Source organism: Coregonus lavaretus, assembly GCF_964263955.1.
Source record: "Coregonus lavaretus genome assembly, chromosome: 13".
Taxonomy (NCBI): domain Eukaryota; kingdom Metazoa; phylum Chordata; class Actinopteri; order Salmoniformes; family Salmonidae; genus Coregonus; species Coregonus lavaretus.
This window is the reverse complement of record NC_140000.1, coordinates 8424627-8440773: the sequence shown is the minus strand read 5'-3', so window position 1 is coordinate 8440773 and position 16147 is coordinate 8424627. Positions and strand designations below refer to the sequence as shown.

At 44.3% G+C, this 16147-nt stretch overlaps 1 protein-coding gene across 1 annotated transcript; it reads left to right on the top strand.

Moving 5' to 3' along the window:
- Positions 1-4117: 4117 nt before the first annotated feature.
- Positions 4118-9761, top strand: LOC311139336 (meiotic recombination protein REC8 homolog; the record flags this gene model as incomplete). The annotated part of the gene is made up of 12 exons (XM_084174210.1): positions 4118-4250; positions 6741-6820; positions 7183-7258; positions 7394-7469; positions 7943-8273; positions 8422-8488; positions 8579-8652; positions 8862-8910; positions 9046-9127; positions 9250-9351; positions 9442-9548; positions 9658-9761. The coding sequence occupies 12 exons, from the start codon at positions 4118-4120 to the stop codon at positions 9759-9761; spliced, it is 1281 nt and encodes a 426-aa protein (XP_084030336.1).
- Between the last annotated feature and the right edge of the window lie 6386 nt (positions 9762-16147).

The window sequence follows — 16147 nt, the reverse complement described above, 5'->3', positions numbered from 1 at the left end:
AATAACATGAAGAGAGGCTTTTTAATCCATACTGAATGAAGAATGTGCAATCCAATCCACTGCAAACATACACTGAAATTCAAATGAATATCCTCTTTCACCTGTGTTCTCTCTCTTCAGTTCCTCCACCTCTCTCTCATTAGCTGTCACTCTGGCCCCCATGGCTGACAGTTCTGCTGCTTGGACTGGAATTATAAGAAAAATGTGAGGGGCTCTTTATCTGATGTATATCAATTTACAAACTAGATCCTTTTCAGATACTGTATATACATAACGTAGTACCTGTTTTCTCACTCTCCAGTTCCTCCACCTTATTCTTGTAGAACTGCAGTTAATTCTTAGTGACACTCATCTCCACTCTCTGGTTCACCACCTCTTTCTGCAGCTCCTCCACCTGGCTCTCACTGGTGCTCAGTCTGGCCCCCATGTTCCTCAGCTCCACTCTCTGTTACACCACAATGTCTCTCAGCTCCTTCAGCTCAGTCCAGATTTCAGGCTGGGTAGTCAACTGTTCAGCATCCCTCTCTCTGCTCTCTCCTCCTTCACTGACCCCTCCTCTCTCTCCCTGAGCCCATGTCCCAGACAGACAGAACAGCAACACCTGCAGAGCTACAGCACCCCTCATTCTGAAACAATGTCTCTTCAGAACTAATGTAGTCTACTGGGCTCAGTCCCCTTCTTTATATACACACTGGTGTTGGTGTCCTCGTGGAACATTTTGGGAACATAGCCAAGGGCTGAGTGATGTAACAGAACACAGGTAAAGATAATTTCATGCCAAGTCATTCAAATGTGCAGTTGTTTAAGGCCATGGGAGAATCCCACCTGTTACTTTGTTACAGCTACCCCTTTATTCCTTAAAGTTTGTATAGAAATCTCTGTGTTTAGTAATGCTTTTTGTTTTGTTTTTGTTTTTTCAACTTCTATTTAATCACGTTGGTCAATTGAGATGCCATTTTTATTTGTATTGACAACCTGGTCAAGAGGCAAGTACACAGCAAAGACAATGTGTAAAGGTAAAATTACAACAAGTTCAGATCAATACACAAACAATCATTATTTTAGTAGATCTCTGTAAAGTATTTTCTGTATTAGTTTGTCAATCTGTTCACAGTTGTGTTTACTACACAATATACAATATAGAATACAATACAGTACAATAGATAGGTAATTGGTATTTTTGCAGTCACAATGTCATTGCTCTATCCCTCATGGCACTTTTATGTTTAACATTTATCTGTGTTTCAGCTCACTGTACACCTGTCTGTATTTCTGTCTGTCTGTCTGTCTGTCTGTCTGTCTCTGTGTGTGTGTCATATCACTTGATGGTTTCATTTCAGAGAGACAAATAATCATGTTATTTTACTAAATGCTATACAGTATATCCGCCTCACTCTGAAATAAATAATTAGTACTGCTAGGTTTTACACAATCAAATGTAACAAATAACTACATTTTTAATAAAGAAATGTAAAAATGCTACATTTGAGACATCAATATTTTTTTTTATGATTTAAAAAATGTTTAAAAACAGTAATCTATTATGTAAAACTTTTGCATTTAGCAGATGCTCTTATCCAGAGCGATTTACAGTAAGTGCATTCATCTTAAGATAACTACGTGAGACAACCAAATATCACAGTCAAATATACAGGATACAACATTCCATTCCAGCTAAATAATTGATATATAACGTTTTGCAACAAAAAAACATTTTTGTACACATCTAAAATTTGAGAAGAGTAATATTTTACACACACATTAAGGTACCCACCCATAAGAAATAATATCTGATGAAAAAACACAAATGTGAAAAATTAGTGGATTTATGGCGCATAGTCGGAACTAGGTAACTCGAATATTTCCGACTTGCTAACTGGTTGAATGCGGCACGTGTATAACTAGCCTACACCAGTTGTCAAGTCAGACATTTTCGAGTTTCCTATTCTGACTAGCATGTTAACGCGGCAATAGGGTTTTGGAAATATACTCTTCAAATGTAGCTCAGGAGTCCATGGTAGTTTATAAATCTTTAAAACATTTCTGACAGGTTTCAAGGACCCAGATTAAGCTTTCTATTTAACAAAATTCAAGATCATGATAATTTGTTTTAATGGGAATGTATTATAATAGGCTTGTCCTGGAGTCATAGGTATATTTTCAGTTTATTTCAGTTTTCGTTTTTGGTCACCTAGATCTAGGTCTATAGCCTAGATGACTGGGTTAACATTAATTGACAAGTGAATTTGTTTTGCTGCTTACCATATTTGAAGGATATAATGCACAAAAAAAACATGTGAAGTTATGAAAAGATCAAGTAGATTTTCCTGTATTAGTCAGGGTTTGATAAATGTGGTTTAACTTCAACGTTCATATTATTCACATTCATTGAAAATATGATGAGTAAAATGTGATTCCCCTATGCCCATTACTTGAGTAGGTGGCTACTTGTCAACATGTGTTCGACCAGTCTATTGGTTAAGAGCCAGACAATGGTAAACGATGTCTGTAAATGGGCGAGTTCGTTTTGCATGGCCCGGTGCCACAGGTAAGTGGCGATTTCACTTAAGGACCAATGGAATGGTCTAAAATGTGCAGACGCGCCCAATTTCTGTCAGTTCGCGGCGGTTCTTATTGGCAGTTGTGTCAGGGCATCTGCATCAAATAAAATTGTTCCTCAATCCTCTTGTTCAAGTCAGTCAGTACGATAAATTATATTTTTTACATAGGCCTAACGGTTTACATTCTATATTTCAATTAAAGTTGTAAAGTTAGATTTATTTAGCTCATCAATCTGTAAGGAACCAGTCATGTTTTTCTACCAGAGCGTTTTGAATCGTCATACAGGCTGCTTCTCCACAATATGGTGAGTAGGCCAAGTTGCTAAAAGATTGCGGTTGATATTTGATATGTAGGCTAGAGAACCGTTTCATTTGGATGAAGGAGCAATATTAATGAAGTATGGGGATAATAGATCATTCGATTCTCATTATGTTTTTGTAACTTTGTCATAATCCTACCCGAGCTCCACGGCATAGCCTAGTTTGACTATTACCTGCTTATCATGCCTACCTAGCCTACTGTATGATCAATTATAGCTAAGTCAGCCTAGACTACTTCATGAAAGATGAATGTAGGCCTACCTTGCAATGAATAAGACACAGTTATAACTCTATTATAATAATGTAACACTATTATAATATTAGTTAGGCCTATCCTATATACATTTATCTAAAATGGTTTTCTGATATTTCTCGTGCTGTTAAATCTAGCTGCTAGTGTCTGGGTCTGGGGTCATGTAAAGGAGAACAGGTGCAACAGCCAGACATAACAATGATAGACCAGGTAAACACAGAGGAAACATAAAGAAAACATTTGTGCTCTTCTCATTGTCAACAGAGACACATCAATGAATGCCGCTCTAGAATTAAACTGAGACGCATAAAATGACAAACTTTTAAACGTTTAGGAAAATATTAGAGAATAGGAGAGAGATCATCAGTCTGAAAGCTTGAAAGAGAAGTTTGATTTCCCCGCCAGCCTCTCAGTCCAGCAATTTCAATGTACCGCGAACCCGAAGAGCGCACGCTCTGCTACTTTTGTCCAATCAGAGCGCTTCAGAGGTTTCCGGTCGACATTACTGTCCAATCATACCGCTTCCAGTGTTTTTTCCATATCAGTGCAGTGAAACGGAGCAGTGCGGGCTATCGCAAGGCAGGCGGGCTATCTGATTGCTGATATCCATTTGTCTGTAATGATGGAAATATCTGTCTGTTGTGTGGTGATTCTAGGCTGGCTGCCACCAAAGGGATAAAGATCCCACGAAAAGATTTCCTGAAAGTCAATGTCCAACGAACATGGTAAGAGATGGTTTGCCTTTGCCTGTTTGTCATTGAAAAACTTTTGCTTCATACATTCGTTTCTGGTGGGATTATCATCATCATCATCCTTGTGTATAGCTAGCTTCAGTGTTCTACAATTGAAAACGTATATAAATATAGGCTACTGTTTAATTTTTAGTTTTTTAATCATTCCTTTCTTAGCCCTGTGCTATAGTAGTCTACATGGATGCCATCATGCCATATCCCATTTGTTGTGCACCTACAGTGATGACATCATGGACTATGTGCTGGTGCGAGTCCCGCCCCCTCTGCCGGGATTGCCCCGCCCCCGTTTCTCCCTCTACCTCTCCTCCCAGCTCCAATATGGTGTCATCATCGTCTTCCACCGCCAGTGTGGGATGCTCCTGGGTAAGAGGGAGAGGAAGAGAGGGGGAGTCATAGAGGGAGAGGAAGAGAGGGGGAGTCATAGAGGGAGAGGGGGGAGTCGTAGAGGGAGAAGAAGAGAGGGGGAGTCGTAGAGGGAGAGGAAGAGAGGGGGAGTCATAGAGGGAGAGGAAGAGATGGGGAGTCATAGAGGGAGAGGAAGAGAGGGGGAGTCATAGAGGGAGAGGGGGGAGTCGTAGAGGGAGAAGAAGAGAGGGGGAGTCGTAGAGGGAGAGGAAGAGAGGGGGAGTCATAGAGGGAGAGGAAGAGATGGGGAGTCATAGAGGGAGAGGAAGAGAGGGGGAGTCATAGAGGGAGAGGAAGAGAGGGGGAGTCATAGAGGGAGAGGAAGAGAGGGGGAGTCATAGAGGGAGAAGAAGAGAGGGGGAGTCAGAGAGGGAGAGGAAGAGAGGGGGAGTCATAGAGGGAGAGGAAGAGAGGGGGAGTCATAGAGGGAGAGGAAGAGAGGGGGAGTCAGAGAGGGGGAGTCATAGAGGGAGAGGAAGAGAGGGGGAGTCATAGAGGGAGAAGAAGAGAGGGGGAGTCAGAGAGGGAGAGGAAGAGAGGGGGAGTCATAGAGGGAGAGGAAGAGAGGGGGAGTCATAGAGGGAGAGGAAGAGAGGGGGAGTCAGAGAGGGGGAGTCATAGAGGGAGAGGAAGAGAGGGGGAGTCATAGAGGGAGAAGAAGAGAGGGGGAGTCAGAGAGGGGGAGTCATAGAGGGAGAAGAAGAGAGGGGGAGTCAGAGAGGGGGAGTCATAGAGGAAGAGGGGGGAGTCGTAGAGGGAGAAGAAGAGAGGGGGAGTCGTAGAGGGAGAGGAAGAGAGGGGGAGTCATAGAGGGAGAGGAAGAGATGGGGAGTCATAGAGGGAGAGGAAGAGAGGGGGAGTCATAGAGGGAGAGGAAGAGAGGGGGAGTCATAGAGGGAGAGGAAGAGAGGGGGAGTCATAGAGGGAGAGGAAGAGAGGGGGAGTCATAGAGGGAGAGGAAGAGAGGGGGAGTCAGAGAGGGGGAGTCATAGAGGGAGAGGAAGAGAGGGGGAGTCATAGAGGGAGAAGAAGAGAGGGGGAGTCAGAGAGGGGGAGTCATAGAGGGAGAAGAAGAGAGGGGGAGTCAGAGAGGGGGAGTCATAGAGGGAGAGGAAGAGGGGGGAGTCATAGAGGGAGAGGAAGAGAGGGGGAGTCAGAGAGGGGGAGTCATAGAGGGAGAGGAAGAGAGGGGGAGTCATAGAGGGAGAAGAAGAGAGGGGGAGTCATAGAGGGAGAGGAAGAGAGGGGGAGTCAGAGAGGGGGAGTCATAGAGGAAGAGGGGGAGTCAGAGGGAGAGGAAGAGGGGGGAGTCGTAGAGGGAGAAGAAGAGAGGGGGAGTCATAGAGGGAGAAGAAGAGAGGGGGAGTCAGAGAGGGGGAGTCATAGAGGGAGAGGAAGAGAGGGGGAGTCAGAGAGGGGGAGTCATAGAGGGAGAGGAAGAGAGGGGGAGTCATAGAGGGAGAAGAAGAGAGGGGGAGTCAGAGAGGGGGAGTCATAGAGGGAGAGGAAGAGAGGGGGAGTCAGAGAGGGGGAGTCATAGAGGAAGAGGGGGAGTCAGAGGGAGAGGAAGAGGGGGGAGTCGTAGAGGGAGAAGAAGAGAGGGGGAGTCGTAGAGGGAGAGGAAGAGAGGGGGAGTCATAAAGGGAGAGGGGGAGTCGTAGAGGAAGAGGGGGAGTCATAGAGGGAGAGGATAAAAGAGGGGGAGTCATAGAGGGAGAGGGGGAGTCATAGAGGGAGAGGAAAAGAGGGGGAGTCATTGAGGGAGAGGAAGAGGGGGGAGTCGTAGAGGGAGAAGAAGAGAGGGGGAGTCGTAGAGGGAGAGGGGGAGTCATAGAGGGAGAGGAAGAGAGGGGGAGTCATAGAGGGAGAGGGAGAGGAAGAGGGGGGAGTCATAGAGGGAGAGGGGGAGTCATAGAGGGAGAGGAAAAGAGGGGGAGTCATAGAGGGAGAGGAAGAGAGGGGGAGTCATAGATGGAGAAGAATAGAGGGGGAGTCATAGAGGGAGAAGGAGAGAGGGGGAGTCAGAGAAGGAGAGAGGGGGAGTCATAGAGGGAATGCGAGGGAGGGAGAGAGGGAAGGGGAAAGAGAGGGGGAGTGAGTAGGAAAAGAGAAGGTTGGAGAGAGGGATGGTGCAGGTAGGGGAGAATAGGAGGTGTGGAAAAGACAGTAGTGTGACAGTAGAGTTATGACCTCTGACCTGTGGTGTGACACAAGAGTTATGACCACTGACCTGTAGTGTGACAGGAGAGTTATGACCTCTGACATTAGGGTGACAGGAGAGTTATGACCTCTGACCTGTAGTGTGACAGGAGAGTTATGACCTCTGACCTATAGTGTGACAGGAGAGTTATGACCTCTGACCTATAGTGTGACAGGAGAGTTATGACCTCTGACCTATAGTGTGACAGGAGAGTTATGACCTCTGACCTATAGTGTGTGTGTTTCCAGAGGAGATCCAGCAAATCCTGGACAGACTAGCCAAGACCAGAACCATCCAGAAGATCGACGTGGATGAGCCTGACAGGTGGGTACAACAAACCCTGTTTCTCAACTCTCATGTTCTTCCAGGGGGAGAGAGAGTTGTCTGGCGAGGGCGCTGACACAAAATGTCTGCCATGAATTAGGATCTCTCTCTCTCTCTCGCTCTCTTTCCCTCAGACATGCTCTTTCTCTTCCTGACGCGTTGTCTCTCCTGGAGGAAAGTGGGTGGGCCGCGCACCCCTTCTTTGGAGAAATGCATTCTGGGTACGCCATACCCAGCCCCAATACACTAATACAGGTACATCAGACAGTGGCTCAAATGACTGTGTGTGTGTGTGTGTATGTGTGGTAAATTGACACATCTCGTCTTTCTCTGATCTCTTGTTCTGTTCCTCTTCTTGTCTGTCAGCTGGGTGGAGAGTTTAGGAGGGATGCCACTCCTGAACGCCCCCTGCTTCTGAGTCCAGGAACTCCCCCTCAGGACGGTGAGAGAGGAGGGGGGAGTTCAATACATTAAGGGGAATGGGAGTGGAGGAAAGGAAGAGTGGTCATGAGTTAAATGGTAATCCATTGGGTTTCCTTTATTGTTGTTTATGGTCTTATCCCTCATTCATTCCCAGGTATCACGGCATCTCCAGACTCCATCACTCTGATAGAGACTGAACCCATCACCATCCCCTCAGCAGAGGTACACCTGTCAATCAGTACAGCTGTCAATCAAACTAACCTTCCAATCAAACCATCTCTCTCTCTCGCTGGCAGTTTGAAGGGGCGGAGCTCACTGAGGTCACACATCAAGACATGGGGATGATTGACTTGCTGATGGACCAGTTGGATCACTTCCCAGAGGGTGAGTGACAGGTGAATTCTCCTCTGTCCCTGCCGCCTGTACACAGGGCAGCTGTAAAAATGAGTCTGTGTTTCAGGAGAGATGGAGACAGAGCGAGAGAGGGGCCCAGAGAGAGAAGAGGGGGAGAGAGAAGGAGAATCTGTGGGAGAAGGGGACTTGGAGAGAGAGGGAGAAAGTGAACAAGAAATAGAAAGAGACAGAGAAGAAGAGATAGAGAGGACAAGAGAGCTGATTGGATCCCTTATTGGGTAGGTTAATGTATACTGACACACTCACACACACACACAGTAACTTTGGTTCCTGCTGTCTCCTCTGTCAGACTGCCGCCCACCACCCTATCCAGCGAGGACCCCACAGTGCTGCCTGATGAGGAGACAGAGTTGCTGCCCATGGAGATGTCTGCAGCGCTGGCAGAGGAGAGGACCCCAGTGTCTGTTCCTCTGCCCCCTTCCACACCCGGTGAACCAGAGGAGAGAAGGATGGATGGAGAGAGGGAGAGATGGAGAGATAGCCCCACCCTACAGGATGTTACTCCCCCAATGAAGCGACCTCGCAGGAGGCAGCTGCTCTTCATCGACCAGGAAACACAGATTACCCAGGAGGCACTGCAGCAACAGATAGACAACACGCTCATACAGACCAGGCCCCTGGTACACACACACACACACACACACACACACAAATACATACACACACACATTTGAACTATACACCCAAAACTGTTATCATTTACAAGGTATTCATAAACAAGTTAATCAGTTAGTGAAAGTGTGAGAGTAATTAAGATGTGTGTTCCAGGTTGTAATCAGTGGTCTCTCTAAGAGAACAGTGTCTCCAGCTGATCTCCTTGGTAACCCATGCACCAGTGAGTATCAACTCTCATACTCTCTCTTTCTCACTGTTAAACAACCTTTAATCAACACTGAAATAATGTTAGGTCTCTATTCCTCCTCAGCCCTCCCTCCGGAGCTGCTGTTGCCATGGAAACAGGTGGCGGTCGTCACAGCGCTCACTGGCTCCGCCCTGCTGGTAGGGAGGACAGAGACAGACTCGGAGTCAGAGAGAGAGAGGGATAGAGAGAGAGTGATGGAGGCAGCGGAGGAGGGAGACAGAGAGCAGGAGGAAGAGCTCAGCTCTAAAGAGGTGAGGAGGGATCAAACCGTTTTTTAGGTGACTACACATGTGTGCACCTAATAACTGGACAATGACAATATCGACAATTATCCCTGTGTGTGTAGGTACCTAGAGAGTTGGCAGAGTCAGGCCTGTCCCAGCCTGATGTTTCCAGTAAGATATTACAATACTGTAGTATAATTCCATAGATCATTCATATGGCTGGGGGACTGCAAGATGCTTGGTCATCTTGCAGACAGTGCTCCCTCTCCATCTCAAGATAGATGTTAACTCTGTGTGTTCCTCCAGCTCGGTCGCCGCTGTCCCTGGAGGGCTCTGATAGAGACATGTCCCGGGAGATCTCCCCTCTGGACACACCCGAGAGCAGAGGGTGAGAGGAGAGGGAGGAGAAGAGTGGGGAGAGGGGAGGAAGGGAGTTGTATATTGTGTGCAACTGGTAGTTACATACATGATAATGTAATATTGTGTTGTGTTCAGGTCTCCTGTCCCCAGGTCTGTGTCCAAACTGATGGACATTCCAGAGGAGGGCGAGGGACCGCTGGAGAGAGAGCCAGAGCACATACCCCTGGCTGACCTATCAGCAGAGCTACTGGAGTAATAATCTAGCTATTACATCGTCAAATTATAGTTTTTTTTTTCTTCTTCTAAAGAGCTCACTCACCCTCTTTCTGTGTGTTTATCCAGCACAGTGACAGAGCCTCTTGAGGATCATGAAGGGGTGCTGTTCCACTCTCTGCTGCCCCCACTGGCCCAACGCAGTAGTGTCACTCACTCATTCTGGACCCTACTGGGTAAGACAATGCAGATGTGTGTGTGTGTGTTTGTGTGTGTGTAACAGTCAGATGTGTGTGTGTGTGTTTGTGTGTGTGTAACAGTCAGATGTGTGTGTGTTCTCTACAGAGATGGTAACTGCCAGGAGACTATGTGTGCAGCAGGATGAACCTTATGGTGACATCATCATTTCACCTGGACCCAACTACGAGGAGGGGAATGAGAGTGTGTAACACACACACACACACACACACACACAACTGGAGATACTGTTTCTTCAAAGATGACTTTCAAATAGATCTCACACAGATAGTTTGATTGTGGTAACAAAAAGAGACGACAGTTGACCTGTTCCTCTTTGCTTATCGTAATTTAGGAGTTGCGTTTTTGTTGGTCATTTATCAGAACCTCTTATCCAAAGCAGCTTACAGTAGTGAGTACACACATTTGTCTTACTGGTCCCCAGTGGGAATCGAACCCACAATCCTGGCATTGCAAGCGCCATGCTCTACCAACTAAGCCACACAGGATATTTTGTAAAGTTTTTAAAGTTTTAAAGCAGGTTTTGCTTTGTCTTATTATATTATGTGACTAAAGACTGAAGACTGAATTTAATATTCAATATCACATTTAAAAAAAGCATTTTAAATGACTTTTCCGCCATTTCTATTTACATAGTATTTTTACCTAATCTTTGCCTGTGCTGACATGTAAAGGGCTTAGTGTGTTTCAGTGTTGCTGTTTTTTAAAACTTGTTACAGGTGTTTGTTTCTGTGAATAAACATGTAAAACTATTTCTCTGTGCTGTGTTTGTGTCTGGCAGACCCAAGTCAAAATCTAAAGGAGTTAAAAGTAGAATTTTATGTACAATGTACTCATGATGAACCACAATTGGAAGAAAAACATTTAATTGAATGATTAATAGCTTATATAGACTATAGCACATGAGTTTTCACAAATCATCTCTTGTACTGTACACAGATGGCCGACCGGTAGTTGGACATTAACTCTACACATTTCATGCACTTTAAACGTTGGTACAATGCTGTATTAATAATGAGACGGGACACCAAAGTGTTAGCTTCAGGAAGGTCTTTAGTAAGATAAAACCAGATACAGAACATCATTGGTACTGCATTACATCATGCTACACCTCCTTTTAGTTATAGCAGAGGAAGACACAACACATTTTAGAAATATGGTAAAAATCTTAATAAATATATTTAGTGTTAGCTTCAGGAATGTCTTTAGTAAGATAAGTACTGTAGTACAGCATGCTACAAACGCCATAAAACCTGAACTTGTCTATTGTGTACATCTGTGTAAATCACTCATAATGAATGGCTATAAAATCAAGGCATGTTACAAACAAATATAATCGTTTTATAGATCATTTACACTGTTACAAATGTATGGATTACAAAATTTCCCCACAGACACAGTTGTCGTTTTCTTTCATTCACTTGACAGAAGACATCGTCCTCAGAGTAACATAATGAATACAATAATAAAGAATGTAAAACTGTTCTATATTGTTCTGTTCTGGCTCTGACAGGCCTGTGGGACTGGTATGTTTCCCTGCCTGAGGTGGCGCTCTTGGGCTGTGGCAGGAGATCTCTGGGAGGGGGGAGGGGGGACAGTTGCGCCCCTGGTCATTCCTATACTTTCTGTCCCATGCCACTCTACTTCCCAGTAACAACACCCAGTAAGAAAAATAATAATAATACGCCATTTAGCAGACGCTTTTATCCAAAGCGACTTACAGTCATTTGTGCATACATTTTTACATATGGGTGGTCCCGAGGATCGAACCCACTACCCTGGCGTTACAAGCGCCATGCTCTACCAATTGAGCTACGGTGGCCTACACAAAACCTGTGGCCAGCATTGAAATCTGTCTGGGTGAACAGGATTAGGGTTGAATGGCGGGAACCCGGTTACCGAGATTTACCGCCCCAAAACCACTCCCTTTTCCCGGGATAAATAACTGCGAGAAACCGGTAAATTATAATAAATTATTTATGTGAACAGCATGCCATGAAATGGAACTGTTAAATGATATGCAATGTCTAAATCTGACTTCTCTACAGCGTCTGCATGATGAATCAACGCTCAGGGTGGGGACAGACAGCCCATCTCAGTATGGAGCGCAGTTCACAATGCATGTAGACCTATCATCTCATCATGGTAACTCCTTGTGACAGGTAGGCCTACATTTTCTGCAGCATAGCCTATGCTACAGTAATATAAAGACCGAATGCCCGTCTAATTTACCCATCTCCATCTGGCTTTTTGAAAGATTATACTTTTTTCAATTGCAGCTGCATAGTTTTAAAACAGCCTACCACTCGAATATCGTTGCTTGAAATCAGTGCACGCGCGAGCACTCTCGCCCAGTCTTTCTCTCTCTCCATCAACTCCATTCAAATTGCATCCAAAATAGATAATCCTGTTCTCGATTGATATATAGCCCTATATATAGATGTCGTAGCCTACCTCTTTCAGGGAATACATTAAATCCAGTATTAGCCTTATATTTAGTTAATTAATTATGGGTTATGCATAAAAGCGTCTAATTTACAGTATATACTTTTTCTCTTGCGCAATACGCACACACCTGTGCTCCGCTGGCCTCGCCTTAAACAACGCTCATTAGCTCTTGCAATCCCATGCAGGAAAAGCTAGACTAGAATAGCTAGCTGGACATTATATGTTTAGCATTTCTTATACCAATAAACTATTCGAAGAGGGACATAAGCTCTTTTTTGCTGATTGTTAAGTACAGCAGCCAATAGAACTCACGGGTAATTTGAAAGAAGAGCGAACGCGTGCGATGGCGGTAGGCTATAGCAGTTATTTATTCAGACCCATAATCATTCAATCTTCGTGAAGAGAAATTAAAGCATTCTGCATCCAATTCTAGTCCTATATTATTCAAGTGTCATTAGAATGATGAAGATAAGGACAACAAAACGTATTTCATTTAACTGTTGAAAGCAAGGAAGGAATAAAGCAACAATAGAGAGAAAGCGGAGGTAGGCTAATAACATTAGGGGAAATATTATGAAAGGTATATATGCGACAGCCTACTAATTATACAAATAGGCCCTATTATATTTCAAAATTAAAATCAAATTCACTAGCCTATACTTGTAACTTTGTTGGCCGCATGTGCTGCATCAGAATCGCAAGTTCTCTTCTTCTTTATCATGGTTTGAACAATGTGCGTAATTCCAGTCCATATAATACAATATAATACAGCACAGTACAGTAATACAGTTCACACTAAAAAAGATTAGCCTACTGGATCTAGTTTCATTTATTTACCCAAGAGAGCATATAGCTAGCTACATCTATGGGCTTTTATGTTTTTCTGTCGTGCGTAATGTGCAGTAGCCTATATCATACATGTATTGGATAACAGCAACCCTAATCAGGATATGGTTGCTCCTCTGTCTACACAAAACCTGTGGCCAGCGTTGAAATCTGTCTGGATGATCAGAATACCGTTGCTCCTCTGTCTCCCGTCACCTTTCTGTTCCCCTCCGACAGGGAGAGGTGTCAGTGGGCTGTGTTTGGGTCCAGTGTCAGCTCATAGGCATCTGATGAGGGAGACAGAGAGACTAATTACATTACAAATAATTACATGTTTTGAGTGTATTTTTGACAAATATGTTTGATTGATAGTGATCATGAGATCCTATGTACTATTCATTAATGAAATAACTGACAAGAGAGTTCCCAGAATACCTCCTTCTAAATATGATCTCCCTTAACTCACTGTGTGTGTTTTTGTGCTGGTCAGGTCTATAAAACAAACATAATTACACACTTACATTTCTTCAGGCCAGATACTTGTAGATACCAGTGCTCTGCATGATTGTTCACACTGTAGGAGAAAGAGATTCACAGTGACACAAACAGCATGTGTTTGAAGTTCAGTGTGGAAAATAAACACCTTAACAGGAGGCCTATACTGTTCTAGAACTGTCAGGAGGAATCAATGATTTGTACACATACCTTATTTAACTAAAATACTCATTTTACATCCATACATTGTATTTCTACCTGAGTTTTACATTACAGTCTGGATGCTCCAGTGCAGCAGAGAGAATCTTCACTCCTGAGTCTCCTACGTGACTGTAGTCCAGATTCAGCTCTCTCAGGTGTGAGGGGTTTGAACTCAGTGCTGAGGCCAAGGAAGCACAGCCTTCCTCTGTGACTCCACATAATGACAAACTGCAGGAAGAGAACATTCAATGAAGGATTTGGACTCACCTAGTGGCATAGCTGCACCCCATGTCAAATATGATCACCGGTATTCAGTTGACCAATTATTGCACAAAAGTATGAAGCCATTAATACAATTAAGGGGCCATTGTCATTCACATTCAAACATACAATGTTTATAAAAAAAAAAATCCTATGTCACATAATACTTTACACTCCAATTGTACACACGTAAGAACTTCCAGTTTACAGTGTGGACTCCCCAGTCCAGCAGAGAGCAGCTTCACTCCTCATTATTTTTCAGGTTCAGCTCTCTCAGTTGAGAAGAGCTGAGAGTAGAGGCCAGTGCTTCACAGCATTTTTCTGTCAGGTTGCAACCCATCAGTCTGTATAAGAAATGAAGACAAAGACATGGATTTACTTTTAGTTTTTTCAGTATCAAACCATTAGCTACACAAGCATCTGATTACAAATAATATGCAATGAGAGCGATTAGAGTATTATACAGTAATATAGAGTCTACATAGTTGTGTCAGTGTCACAATCTACAGTAACGTCAGTAATTGTGTCTCTGTTTTAATCTCCAAGATAATTAATAACAAAATAATGATGAAGACTTAAAGCACTGATAGGTGGGAAAAAGAAACCATGGAGTGATGAAACTGGCTCTGCAGTGGAGATTCACCCTGGTAAATATCTTACTTCAGCAGATCATTCGAAACTAGGAGATATGAAATATAAGACATTACAACAATGTGAGATTGCTTCTCTTACAGTACATACAGTGAGGGAAAAAAGTATTTGATCCCCTGCTGATTTTGTACGTTTGCCCACTGACAAAGAAATGATCAGTCTATAATTTTAATGGTAGGTTTATTTGAACAGTGAGAGACAGAATAACAACAACAAAATCCAGAAAAACGCATGTCAAAAATGTTATAAATTGATTTGCATTTTAATGAGGGAAATAAGTATTTGACCCCCTCTCAATCAGAAAGATTTCTGGCTCCCAGGTGTCTTTTATACAGGTAATGAGCTGAGATTAGGAGCACACTCTTAAAGGGAGTGCTCCTAATCTCAGCTTGTTACCTGTATAAAAGACACATGTCCACAGAAGCAATCAATCAATCAGATTCCAAACTCTCCACCATGGCCAAGACCAAAGAGCTCTCCAAGGATGTAAGGGACAAGATTGTAGACCTACACAAGGCTGGAATGGGCTACAAGACCATCGCCAAGCAGCTTGGTGAGAAGGTGACAACAGTTGGTGCGATTATTCGCAAATGGAAGAAACACAAAAGAACTGTCAATCTCCCTCTGCCTGGGGCTCCATGCAAGATCTCACCTCGTGGAGTTGCAATGATCATGAGAACGGTAAGGAATCAGCCCAGAACTACACGGGAGGATCTTGTCAATGATCCCAAGGCAGCTGGGACCATAGTCACCAAGAAAACAATTGCTAACACACTACGCCGTGAAGGACTGAAATCCTGCAGCGCCCGCAAGGTCCCCCTGCTCAAGAAAGCACATATACAGGCCCGTCTGAAGTTTGCCAATGAACATCTGAATGATTCAGAGGAGAACTGGGTGAAAGTGTTGTGGTCAGATGAGACCAAAATCGAGCTCTTTGGCATCAACTCAACTCGCCGTGTTTGGAGGAGGAGGAATGCTGCCTATGACCCCAAGAACACCATCCCCACCGTCAAACATGGAGGTGGAAACATTATGCTTTGGGGGTGTTTTTCTGCTAAGGGGACAGGACAACTTCACCGCATCAAAGGGACGATGGACGGGGCCACGTACCGTCAAATCTTGGGTGAGAACCTCCTTCCCTCAGCCAGGGCATTGAAAATGGGTCGTGGATGGGTATTCCAGCATGACAATGACCCAAAACACACGGCCAAGGCAACAAAGGAGTGGCTCAAGAAGAAGCACATTAAGGTCCTGGAGTGGCCTAGCCAGTCTCCAGACCTTAATCCCATAGAAAATCTGTGGAGGGAGCTGAAGGTTCGAGTTGCCAAACGTCAGCCTCGAAACCTTAATGACTTGGAGAAGATCTGCAAAGAGGAGTGGGACAAAATCCCTCCTGAGATGTGTGCAAACCTGATGGCCAACTACAAGAAACGTCTGTGTTAGTAGACCTCGTAACAGAGTCTGATTGGACTCCAGAGAGAGGCTGAGAAGGAAGCGGATGAAGAGGTCCATGTGTCCATTCTCACTCTTCAGAGCGTTATCCACTGCACTCTTATGGAGGATGGTTGCAGAGATTTCATTGGACGTCAGAGGGTCATTGGGCGTGGTTTCCTGTTCTGCCATCAGATTTACATTGTTGTTGTTGAACGTGAGAAAGACATACAGAGCAGCTAGAAATTCCTGGATGCTCAGATGC